The sequence below is a fragment of the Bactrocera oleae genome, chromosome 2, assembly GCF_042242935.1.
Source record: "Bactrocera oleae isolate idBacOlea1 chromosome 2, idBacOlea1, whole genome shotgun sequence".
Taxonomy (NCBI): domain Eukaryota; kingdom Metazoa; phylum Arthropoda; class Insecta; order Diptera; family Tephritidae; genus Bactrocera; species Bactrocera oleae.
The window spans coordinates 24,642,834-24,655,230 of NC_091536.1; the positions used below are offsets into that span (position 1 = coordinate 24,642,834).

The following is a 12,397-nucleotide window of genomic DNA, read 5'->3' on the forward strand; positions in this document are numbered from 1 at the left end:
CTCTCTCATATAAATCCACTAAATATCTCTTTCGTATCTTTCGTAGAAAGGCGCCGCGTGAAGTTGGCATATTTCTTTACAAGTGACCGATAAATTTTGATGTTTAGACGTAAGCGAGTGTGATTTGAATTACTTCTTGACCGAGTGAATTATTAATATAAAAATATAAAAATGTCTACGACAGAAGCACAAATAGGTGTGAATACAAACTTACAAAAACAGGATCTTGGTAACTTGGTAAGTGCCCAAATTATTTGAGAAAGCTGGACTGTTTCATAGAATGAGTAAAAGAAAAAACCCATTTTAAGATTTGACAGAGGACAACGCGGCATATGTCAATTATATCAAACGAATACTGGTTTTATAATTTCGTTCATGAAAATATACCTCTGTATGAGCTATATCGGAATTATTTTCCGAAGTCCCGATTATCATAAATTAGTGCGGTTGAAACAAAAAGGTCACTTCGTTTTGCTCATATTCACGACTTTGCTTGATGCAGAAAACTATTCCCTGCATATGAAAGCCTGTCGATAAAATTAAGAGAATCACTGCACGTGGCGTATGAAACCGAATAGAATTTTTGTGAATATACACAAAATATTTATTAAAATGTATATAGCGTAATTAAGAATAATTTGAGTAAACATGCATTCGCCGACAGTTGTTGATAGGTCAATAAATCATATATTTCTGATGCAATATGAGGATTCTAACCTCATTTCAGCATAGCAGTTCATTTCTTGCAAAAGGTACATAAATGAATTTTCTGAATGATATGTTGGAGAATATTCAATTATTTTTGTTTTTAAATGTATAGCTTACACATTATGTATTTACAGGATTTAGGAAATTTAACTCCACTATCTCCAGAAGTGATTTCACGTCAGGCTACAATTAATATCGGTACAATTGGACATGTAGCCCACGGAAAATCAACCGTAGTTAAAGCTATTTCCGGAGTACAAACTGTTCGCTTTAAAAATGAGCTGGAGAGAAACATTACTATTAAGCTCGGTATGTATTATCAGTTTATCAGTTCGAGAAATAATTTTTTTTAGCTCATATAGTATATTAGGAAGTTTTCAAAATTTGTTTAGATATGTATATTAATAATGAAGCAACAGTAAAAAAGTACTGAGTATTCTTTTTTTTATTTAAAACCGCATAGTGAGTTAGTTATATTTATCATTAATGGCAATCCAGAAATATCGCAAACAAGTAAGAAAGTGCTTTTAGTAATCACGAGTACTTTTAAATGTGTTATTGGAATAAAATACTGTGTATTTAGCATTAACATTTTCAATTGTATATACATACATATATATGTGCCGCGTAACTTATGTATGTATGTATATACCCACATATAATTGAAAAAAAAATTGTCCTAGGAAATTTGTAAAATATAAAGAGAAGTAATCGAATGAAGCTGTTCCTTAAAATAATGCCTTTTGGAACTCTGCCACAATCCTTTGATCAAGTATAACATTGATGCAATATAAATATTAAAATATATTCTAAATCTGTTTAGAAATAGAGATTTGTTTGAATTTTGTGATTTTATTTATTTGATCTTTCGAACAAACTTGACACTATATTCTTAAATATCTATTGTATCCAAAAATTCAAAGCAAATAAAACTCATTTATTTCGTTTAGTAAATAAGTCTATTTATTAGATTGGTCGCCGTAAGTGGATTCATACAGTTCTTCTTTATTTTTGTGTATGCAGTAAGCTAATAAATAAAGGTTAAAAATACAAAAAGTGCCAAAGGAATTCCATTTAAAGTTTTAAATTAATTGAATTAGTTGCTGGAAAATTTTCAGCTCTTCAAATAAAAATTGAGTATTTAGCAATGAAAAGAAATATGTGCATAGTATTTCTTAAGGAGATAATAATACTTGTAGGATTTTTTGGTAGATCGGCATTTGTTGATGGACATTACAATTAATATTTTTTTTATAATGTACAAAAAGTGCTCTATTAAATAGCAGTATTGAAGTTTTGTCTTGTTTTGAGCACGTAAATTCTATATATTAAAATTCAATATGCTGAATAGCAGAGTCAGGCACATTCATTTAATTTCTGTTTTCTTCTGTTTTTCTTTGACTTTTATTTTCACTTTAAATGGAATTCCATGCGTGCATCTGAACTCGAATTTATAACTTCACAATCGATACTCGTTGCTGGATATTTGCATTCTTCAGAACGCCTGAGTGAAGAAAAACTTCGCGCTTTAATGAGTTCGCCAAAATTGCTGTGCGATTTTGAAGCGAAATTAGAAGAAAAACGACGTAATACTTTGGTGGTTGGTCATGAACAGCCGACACTCCGATTCCGCAATCATAAACAACGCAGTGTCAGCGTAGATACTCAGCTAACTAGTACATCAGCACGCAGCAGCAGTCTTGGCGAAATTCAACCAACTCGTGGCAGCTCGACAAGCCCTAGCAGCGGTTATGATAGTCATTCTGAATGTGGTACATCTATTCATGGTGATCAAAAGCGCAGGTCTAGTACGCCGCGTTCACGTGTCTTCACCAGTGCAATCAACGGAATAACGTATTCACCAACAGTGGCTAAAAAACGAAATAAACCCGAGTCGAACAACAATTTAGTGGAGTCTGAGAGTGAACAGATATCTATTAACAAGCGAAAAAAGCTAAAACAATTCAAAGTGAATGAAGAATATATTGTAGAACGCATAGAATCAATTGAGTCGATCAATGGAAACCCAATATTTTTCGTCAAGTGGTTTGGCTATCCTCCTGAAACGAATACGTGGGAGTCCCTCAACAACATTTGTGAATGTACACTGTTTGAGCCATTCATTGAATCACGTTATACACTACATGAATTCATTATTTCAAAAATAATAACTGAAATTGAATTGGAAATTGGTGATAACGGCCTAGTTTTTGATATGAGCAACTTACAAATAGAAGAATTGGATAAGTATGATCCTCTGGCATTGAAGGCCGACTTAATATTATTGGCGCAATTCCGTGCATGCCGATCTCGTAGTCTACGCGAACCGGAAAAGATTCGTAAACGAGTTATTGATATGATGCTTTTGAAGCCTGTGTATTACCGCCGGAAACAGCAACAAAATGAGCTGCAATCATTTCAAGAGCGCATGAATCTAATAGAAAAGGTGGCACCGATAACGGTAGAGAATCACGTCGATTTGGAAGTCATTGATTCAGCTTTTAACTACATTAAAAATAGTTTTGCTGGGGTAAATGTGAAAATCCAAGAAGATCCACCCATAGGTTGTAAATGCGAAAACGATTGCGCACCATTGTCATCGTGCTGTGCGCGCATGGCGGATAGTTATTTTGCTTATGATAAGAGCGGCCGTTTACGTATCAGACCTGGAGAAGCCATTTATGAATGTAATAATAAGTGCATGTGCGACGAGAAATGTGTGAATCGCGTTATACAGCGTGGACGCAATAACAACCTTTGCATATTTCGCACATCCAATGGTTGTGGTTGGGGTGTACGAACCGAGAAACCTTTGCGTAAGGGAGAATACGTTTGCGAATATGTGGGTGAGATAATTACCAGCGAAGAGGCAAATGATCGTGGTCTAACATACGACGCCATTGGACGCACTTACCTCTTCGATTTAGATTACAATACCTCAGGAGAGAGTGTGTATACAATTGATGCGGCGCTCTATGGCAATATATCGCATTTTATAAACCACTCATGTAATCCAAATTTAGCGGTATTTCCTTTCTGGATTAATAATCTGGATATCAACATGCCACGTTTAGCGTTTTTCTCTCTTCGTCCAATAAAAGCTGGAGAGGAATTGACTTTCGATTATGTGCGCACAGACTATGAAAATTTGTCAGCAGCAGAGAAGGTGTCTTGCCGTTGTGGTGCAGAAAACTGCCGCAAAGTATTGTTTTAATTATATATTTAACAAAATGACAAAAACTAAAGTATATTTCTATAAAAAAGTAGAAGCAAGAATAAATCTTGCATATAACAGAAAAAGCTGAAATTCGGCTTATGATCTTAATTTCTAACGGAGTTATTTTATATTATATTCAGTCTAATTCTTATAAAAATTAATTTGAGGAAAAATCATACATTGAGGATATTTCGAATAGATTTCATAATGTTCTATATATAAGTATTATATCATAAAATTTAATTCTCACTGACTTAAAGGTGCGGTTATTTTTCCATTTACCTATTTTTAATGATTATCTATTTTAAGTAGTATATCACTAAAATTATTAAGAGATTTTAAATAGCGTTTTAATAAAATTTGCTATAAAACAGTATAAAATTACTTTTATTTGCTTCCTTAAAGCGAATTTGCGAGTACGTGATACGTATCGTCTCGTTTTATGACTATATTAAGGAGGAAAACTAGTTTGCATAGATAAAAAATATAAAATCTATAAATTATTTGATTTTATCTAGGCTACGCCAACGCTAAAATTTATAAATGTGACAATCCAAAATGCCCTCGACCGGCTTGCTTCATCTCCGACGGTTCAAGCAAGGATGATAGTTTTCCCTGCGCACGCCCTTCATGTTCCGGTCGTTTCAAGTTGGTACGCCATGTGAGTTTTGTAGATTGTCCTGGTCACGACATTCTTATGGCTACAATGTTGAACGGTGCCGCTGTGATGGATGCCGCTCTACTGTTAATTGCTGGTAAAATAAACAATCCGGTCACTATATACGCCGATACCTATATATATATAACAAATTCAACTAAATGTTCGCCATTTTTCATTGCAGGTAATGAATCCTGCCCTCAGCCGCAAACATCTGAGCATTTGGCTGCCATTGAGATCATGAAGTTAAAACAAATACTTATCTTACAAAATAAGATAGATTTGGTGAAGGAGAGTCAAGCTAAAGAACAATATGAAGAGATAACTAAGTTTGTCCAGGGAACAGTTGCTGAAGGAGCGCCAATTATACCTATTTCAGCCCAGCTGAAGTATAATATTGATGTGAGTTATTCAATATTTTTTAAATCGTATATATGTAATATGAAATTTTGTTTCGTTTATTATAGGTATTGTGTGAGTATATTACTAAAAAGATCCCGGTGCCACAGAGAGACTTTAAAGCGCCACCTCGGCTAATAGTTATACGTTCGTTTGATGTGAATAAGCCGGGCTGTGAGGTGAACGATTTAAAGGGTGGTGTCGCTGGCGGCTCTATTCTATGCGGCGTGCTCAAGGTTGGCCAGGAAATTGAAGTTCGTCCTGGTGTAGTTACAAAAGACAGTGAGGGTAATATCACCTGCCGACCAATTTTCTCCCGTATCGTCTCACTATATGCTGAACAAAATGAACTGCAGTATGCCGTGCCCGGCGGCCTAATTGGCGTTGGTACCAAAATCGATCCAACCCTATGTCGCGCAGATCGTCTTGTTGGCCAGGTGCTGGGTGCTGTTGGCCACCTACCTGACATTTACATTGAGTTGGAAATTTCGTATTATCTATTGCGGCGATTATTGGGTGTACGCACGGATGGTGACAAGAAAGGAGCGCGTGTGGAAAAATTACTAAGAAACGAGATTTTATTGGTGAATATTGGTTCCTTGAGTACAGGTGGACGAATCTCGGCTACAAAAGGGGATTTAGCTAAAATTGTGCTCACCACACCTGTTTGCACTGAGAAAGGAGAAAAAATCGCTCTAAGCCGTCGTGTGGAAAAACATTGGCGGTAAGTACCATTGAAATCATAAAATATGAAATGTACGATATATTTGAAAATAACTTTTAAAATTTGTAACAGTTTAATTGGCTGGGGTCAAATCTTTGGTGGCAAGACTATTCAACCTGTACTCGACAGCAAACCCGTCAAGAAATAATAACGATAGTTAAAGTCACGATCAGTAGCAGCACATTGAAACGTATTTGTTATAAGCGAACAAAGCGTATTCGCAAGTTTTCAATTTATATATATATAAATTATCATCAGATTTTGTTTCGTTCTTTGATTTTCAAACATTAAAAACGAAAAAACTAACATTACCAATAGAATTTGCTTTGAAAAGGAAACAAAGCAACAAACTATAAAATATTTAATTACCACTATAATTAAAGGAATTATAATTTGTTATTAAAAAATAATGAAAGGAAATAAATTTTTACACAAAATTTCTGATTTATTAAATTTTTGTAATCTGATGTGGAGCAACTCGTCCGTTATTGCTGTTTAACTTTTTTAAACAATTCATATTATACATATGTAGATTCAATATTTATTGATATTTTTTTTTATAATATAATGTGTATCACGTTAGAAAATACAGTGACTAAACGCCAGTGTTGGACTAGTAATTATTTAAGGTATTATATTTATGATAAAGTATTTTTAAAACTACTTTTTATACACCGAGCATTCTGCATACGTTTCTACAACAGTCTTCAGAAGTAAATTAATGTGTAACTCACTACATATATGTGATATAACAATAATAAAATATAAATACTCTCAGTATTTTATATATTTTCGAGCAACGCAGGTATATTATAGAAAAACCTACAGTAACTAGAAGCTAGTAAAAAAAAAATTATGGATAAATTTTATAAAGTTTAAATATTAAACACATGCTATATGTATCAAAGAGCTCTCTATACACGGCAGTAGCAATACTTTCGTAATTCCGGATTACGTTCGTATATGCAATTGGCTTGTTCGCCATATTTGTTTACACGCGATATTTCTGTAACCTTTGTTTGCATATCGAAAGTTTTCAAATTATATGTGACGCTAGCCTCAAAAAGCGATTGACCTGGCGCAACAACAACCTGCAGCTGATATAATTCCTCGTGTATTCGCATTTTGTCACTTAAGTCTGCCACATAGCCGTCCTTGTCACTGTTTTGCTTATAGTTAAGAAGCTCTTTATGCGGATGAAGTCGTAATGCCCAATTGATATGTTCTAGTTCAAGAGGGGCGCAAAGATTGCGGTACGATTTGGTTAAATCATTAATCGTTGTCACAATGCTATCGGCTGCTTTAAGTAATACGGGTATGTGCGGTTCGCTTTCATTAAGGGAGAGACGCTGCCAGTTGAGACAGGCACACCAATGTGGTTCGATGTAGGCATCGCTGCATGATCGGTTTTTTGGTATTGAGTCGAATAATGAAATAGCGCGTTTTTGTGCAAGCTTTTTGTAACGTGGGGATACCAAATTTTCAGTTACATCCTCCGATTGCATATCGTAATCTGAATTTAAATTATCTGTCAGCGTGTCATCGGAATCGCTTTGCAGCGCTGAAATATTAATTATGAGTTAATGATTATTAGCCGCAATAAAATTTAATATATGTATGTAGCTATCAATATATTTGCATAATGTCGCCGGCTTACAAAGGAGATGCTGAAGTGTAGCATGCACGTCAAATGGAGTAGTCAAATGATTAAGGTTCGCTTTGAAATTTGCATACTGTTGGGGAAATCTTTTCTGAAAAGATTTTGGAAATGTGAAGCTGAAGAAAGGAAGTCGTTCCTCCTGTTTGCCCTGCAGAGTGGTGCGAACTTCAGCAAATCTAAATACAAGATATAATAATATAAAATTAAAAAAACCTTAGTTTGCGCAATTTAATAAAAAAAATATTTAAATACCTTCATATATTAATTTATACAAAATGTGTTTAAGACATACAATAAAAATGGAACAACAGGCTATTGATTGCTGCTTTGTACGAAATCTTAACGTATTCGCATCACAGCCAGTTTTACCAAGGTTCAAGTACTAACCTATTGCCATGATCTGACATCATAATAAGTATGGTGTTATCTAGCAGATGCGTATCTTTTAAAAGGCGCAGCCATGTATTTAACTCATCGTCAGCAGCACCTACTAAGTTGATAGAGTCGTGTGATAATCCTCCATGAAAACTGAACACAAAGCGTGGTGAATCATTGTATGTAAGCATGAACTTAAAGATAAATATGAATTTGTAATTTAATCACAAATATTATATAATTTGTCTACTAATATTTGTAATAAATATATTTACATTCTTGGTGTATTCTAACATTACAACATGATCCGGTTGATGACCTATACAGTGTTGTACGCAGCAATTCCACATATTCGGTGCTTCTAAATATAGTGTGCGCAAATAGTGATCGACTGGTTGCTCGGCGAAACCTTTCATACGATATGTGAATGTACCAATATTTGGTACGTCTTCGTTAAAAGAGGTATAATAACCGTGACGTGCATACTCTTTCCATATCATTGGATAAACATCAACATTCTTTGCATTCGGCATTCGCGTTCGAGTCTCTGGTAATTCCAGTTCAGTATAGCCTGTAAGTAATGGTACCAGTGCTTGGGGAGTACCATCGCCCACAATATTATAGCCTTGCAATACCAAGGCATTTAAATCATGCACTAAATATGAGTACGATTTAGGTAACTTGCGTTGAAACGCATTACGACTGAGTGAATCAAAGCCAAACATAAGTACGTTGAAATGTTTTGGCACGAAAGGATTATTATCTTCAGCAACTATATCGGCAACACCACCAGCGAGCCCAGCATAAATTGGAACTTGTGGTGGTGTTTTCGGTTTTACAGCAACACCATCTCTTATGCCAAAGGCAATGCCATACCAACTATTACCAGATGTAAAACTGTGACACACGACCTTTACGAAATCACTAGCCCGCAATATGTACGGTTCCTTGGTTTTTGTCGATTTACCATATTTGCTATTATAATCTGTGCTGCGCATTACATCCGTATAAGTGCAAATGACTTCACCTTGAGTGGCACTTATTTCCGGCTTGACAAAACATATAGATTTCTATAAATAAGTCGATAAATTCATGTGAATTATTAAATTTTTACTTTAAATGTTCAAAGTCTGGTTTTATTCTGCTATCACAAAATAATACTCAAATTATTGAAAATATCTTGCGTTTACCTCACACGTTACCCAGTCGTCTTGAACATTTCCACATTGAATTTTATCAGTTGGATGATAATATTTCATTACTTCTGGATCGTCTAAAGGCAGCGGTGGTAGGCGGCATTCACCACGATTCATAGGCGATCGTATTGCACGTTCCATTATTAAACTGAAAAATAAGAAAATATGTTAATATTTATTATTTAGTAATGGATCTTTCCTTACATCTTCTCATTACGATCCATTTCCTGAGGCCCAATAAACAGCAAAAATAAAACCACTGTAAGAACAACTAACAGAGCAGCAATCTTATAGGTGAAACGTCGACGTATTTTTCGCATGTTAGAAATGGTTCTATTATATATTTTAGCTTAAAAAGAATATATAGATTGTTTTATTGTGATTTATTTTCAGAGATAATTTAATTTATAATTCAATTCATATTTCTAATCAAATGTCAGAACCGCCAGTGCAGAAAGGAGTTTGACGCGATTGAATTATGAACACCCCGGTTTTTGACTGACTAGGGTTATTTTTTTTGAAGCGCGGCCGAAGGCCGCCAGTGCTTAAAGAAGTTCAACGATCTCCGATATTCGTTCATACCATCAAATCGCGGCACAAAAGAAATTTTGACTGTTACATTTCTTCAGTATATTTTTTTCATAAGAAAATGTTTAACCCACTGAACTGGTAATTACAGCTAAGTGCTCTGAAATTTTGCCGCTACAACAACAACTAAGTGACTAATATGTGATATGTGCAAAGTGTGTAAACAAATAATGAAAAATATACATAAATTATTATAAAAGTTCACTTTCCGCTCACGGATTTGTAATTTACGCGTAAAAATAAGACTATTTAAAAAAAAAAATTCATTTTTGAGGCCTCCTTATGTGGGGGAGCTAAACTATACATTGAACACATGATCTTGACATATATTTATTCATATAGGTAGATATTATTCTATAATTTAAAATTATTTAAAGCAGTTTTAAAAATCTTACTTCGATTTTAACTGTTTAAGCAATATTACCTTTGTAAACAAACGACCCTTCCCTTCACTAATCTTTTAAGAAAAACTCAATAGTGAGTTTGCACATACACATATGTATATGTATGTCTTCTTCAATAACTTTGTCAAATTTTTGTGTTATATATATTTACAATCTTTACTTTTTATATATAACATAAAGTTGCAAACTGTAACAATAATAACATACAATTCACTAAGTTCAACTGATAAAAATGTTTTTCTTTCTGATTAGTATTTTCGAAACCGGCGTTCGCAAATATGCACGATGTTGCCATATGCGCTGTTAGTTTTCCTAAGATGATTTCACGTATTCACTTATTTTTTAATTTTTGCATGTCTCATATCAAGTTTTAAAAGAATTACCAATTAATTTATAGCTTCACATTAAATTTCGAGAATAGATAATAATTTAAGCTTTTCTTAATAACATATACATTATATTCTTTGGTTTATAGAATGACAACGTCTTTTTTGGGTTTTGGATACTCCTGTGTTGTAATACATGTAAAGAGACATTCGATTTTGTCAGACAACCTTATTACTATTAACAGAGAACGTATAACGTGTATTTTACCTTCTCTGCTATTAATATTGCTAATGGAGACTGCATAAGCTGCGTTTACAAGGGGACTCTTGTCGCTCATTATCGGCAAATTCTCTTTTGGCCAAAAAAGAGTCAAGCAACTTGAATCGAATTTCCTAATCTTTCGGGAATTACAATATTAAAAAGCCATAATTTTTTCGCGTGTAAGCTGGGACATATGTTTATGTCGAAGTTAATGTAATAATAATAATATAAGTTAGGCAATTTATCGATATTCGAAATTCGATATTTCGCAGACACAACTAATTACAAATATTTACGATCAATATTTTTCGTTTTCTAAATAGTGTGTTTTTTAAGTTTTACATATACAATCTGATAAATGGCTGAATCAGTTCGTTTGACAAACGATGATTTTCGTAAACTTTTGGCTACTCCTCGTCAACCGCCACCGGGGAGTACACCTTCTGTAAATTCTACAGCAGCTACATCGTCGTCCACAGAAAAGAAAAAACCTCCAGGTTCAAGTAGCGAACGCAATGATTTGCGTCGAAAAAAGAAAAATTTCTATGCAGCACTTAAAAAACAAGAAGATGGTAAACTGCAACAACTGTCCGAAAAATATCGCGATCGAGCCAGGGAACGCCGCGATGGGGCAAATCCAGATTATCAAAACGTTAGCACACCTGGTCATAGTAGCACTAATGCTTATCGTGCTGTTGCCCCGGATTTAAAATCAGGCATAGATGCAGCTGAGCGGCGTCGTCGAATTATACAGGAATCTAAATTTTTAGGTGGTGATATGCGACACACGCATTTGGTGAAGGGTCTCGATTATGCCCTTTTACAAAAAGTCCGTTCTGAATTACAAACCAAAGAGGTAGAAGAACAAGCATTGGCAGTTGCTGCAGCTACTGAAAAATTAGCAGAAACCGCTGCAGCTGAACAAGCTGAAGCTGAAAGCAAGGATGCTGATGATCATATGACTATAAAAACCGCAATGGCGCGAAATATTTTCAATATAATTCAAGCTCGACGCTCCAAAGAAGTGTCTTGTAATGAACTATTTGCTCCAGGTCGCATGGCCTACGTTATTGATTTAGAGGACGATTTGGGTGAAACCGATATTCCAACAACATTAATACGGTCAAAGTTTGAAGTGCCTGTTAATAGAGAAGATATCGCCACGCTTACTACAAATGATATAGTTATAAATAAACTTTCACAAATTCTCTCCTATTTACGTGCTGGTGGGCGCAATAAAAAAAACAAGAAAAGAGATAAGGATAAACCACTTTTCTATGAAAAAGAAATGGAACAAACATTCAATATTACTGGATTAAGTGATGGTGGTGGTTTAGCTGGTAAAGCTTTAGGTGACAACATATACGACGATATTGGAGATTATCAACCAAATTCTAAGAAGGAAGGTTTAAAAATAGATAACAATAACCCAAAAGCTGTGGCTGGTTCTTACTTCGCAGACGTAAAAGGTAATGAGGATTCCGAGCCGGCGCTAGTAACTAATATACCACCGCCGCCAAAGATTACAAAGGCGATAGCTTCGCGCTTTGCTAATGAACCCGAAGGTTATGCTGAGTGTTATCCAGGATTAGAAGAAATGAATGATGCCATCGATGATTCTGACGACGAAGTAGACTATACCAAAATGGATTTGGGCAATAAAAAAGGACCTATTGGTAGGTGGGATTTCGATACACAAGAGGAATATTCCGATTATATGAGCACAAAGGAGGCTTTACCCAAAGCTGCATTTCAATATGGTGTCAAAATGCAAGACGGTAGACGAACTCGAAAAAACAAAACAGAGAAGAGCGAAAAGGCAGAATTGGATCGCGAATGGCAGAAAATACAGGTACATAACAATAAAGTAGCCTTACCAA

General features: G+C 34.8%; 3 protein-coding genes across 11 annotated transcripts in view; 2 read left to right on the forward strand and 1 right to left on the reverse strand.

The window, feature by feature from the left end:
- Positions 1-21: 21 nt before the first annotated feature.
- Positions 22-6,143, forward strand: LOC106618087 (eukaryotic translation initiation factor 2 subunit 3). Of its 4 annotated transcripts, XM_014235650.3 has the most exons (6): positions 22-237; positions 843-1,017; positions 4,444-4,680; positions 4,768-4,985; positions 5,051-5,706; positions 5,779-6,143. In XM_014235650.3, exons 1-6 carry the CDS (start codon positions 172-174, stop codon positions 5,852-5,854), a joined length of 1,428 nt encoding a protein of 475 aa, XP_014091125.1. In that variant the 5' UTR covers positions 22-171; the 3' UTR covers positions 5,855-6,143. The 4 variants fall into 4 exon arrangements, with proteins under 4 accessions (XP_014091125.1, XP_014091124.2, XP_036233123.2 ...); XM_014235649.3 differs by lacking the exons at positions 4,444-4,680; positions 4,768-4,985; positions 5,051-5,706; positions 5,779-6,143 and adding an exon at positions 2,208-4,296; XM_036377230.2 differs by lacking the exons at positions 22-237; positions 4,444-4,680; positions 4,768-4,985; positions 5,051-5,706; positions 5,779-6,143 and adding exons at positions 244-752; positions 2,208-4,296 and having other exon boundaries at positions 821-1,017.
- On the reverse strand, positions 6,127-10,166 carry LOC106618085 (uncharacterized). The gene is made up of 7 exons (XM_014235648.3): positions 9,950-10,166; positions 9,142-9,286; positions 8,932-9,085; positions 8,017-8,811; positions 7,754-7,935; positions 7,364-7,542; positions 6,127-7,267 (listed from the first exon to the last, which is right to left on the reverse strand). The coding sequence occupies exons 2-7, from the start codon at positions 9,255-9,257 to the stop codon at positions 6,621-6,623; spliced, it is 2,073 nt and encodes a 690-aa protein (XP_014091123.2). The 5' UTR covers positions 9,258-9,286; positions 9,950-10,166; the 3' UTR covers positions 6,127-6,620.
- A 383-nt stretch (positions 10,167-10,549) lies between these two features.
- Positions 10,550-12,397, forward strand: part of beag (IC cytokine homolog beag) — a 33,354-nt gene continuing 31,506 nt past the window's right edge. For all 6 annotated transcript variants that reach the window (XM_070112804.1, XM_070112806.1, XM_070112802.1 and 3 more), the window contains exon 1: positions 10,550-12,369. In XM_070112804.1, coding sequence (XP_069968905.1) covers positions 10,876-12,369 — 1,494 coding nt within the window. In that variant the 5' untranslated portion in view covers positions 10,550-10,875. The remainder of the gene's footprint in view (positions 12,370-12,397) is intronic.

Excerpts from the sequence above, each read along its gene's own strand:
- LOC106618087 (XM_014235649.3), top strand. The coding sequence starts at position 172 with ATGTCTACGACAGAAGCACAAATAGGTGTGAATACAAACTTACAAAAA. Across the intron at positions 238-842 it reads AACAGGATCTTGGTAACTTG|GATTTAGGAAATTTAACTCC; the intron begins GTAAGTGCCCAA and ends ATGTATTTACAG. Across the intron at positions 1,018-2,207 it reads AAACATTACTATTAAGCTCG|AACGCCTGAGTGAAGAAAAA; the intron begins GTATGTATTATC and ends TGCATTCTTCAG.
- LOC106618085 (XM_014235648.3), bottom strand. The coding sequence starts at position 9,257 with ATGCGAAAAATACGTCGACGTTTCACCTATAAGATTGCTGCTCTGTTA. Across the intron at positions 7,936-8,016 it reads TGTTAGAATACACCAAGAAT|TTCATGCTTACATACAATGA; the intron begins GTAAATATATTT and ends TTTATCTTTAAG. Across the intron at positions 7,268-7,363 it reads TACACTTCAGCATCTCCTTT|CGCTGCAAAGCGATTCCGAT; the intron begins GTAAGCCGGCGA and ends TTAATATTTCAG.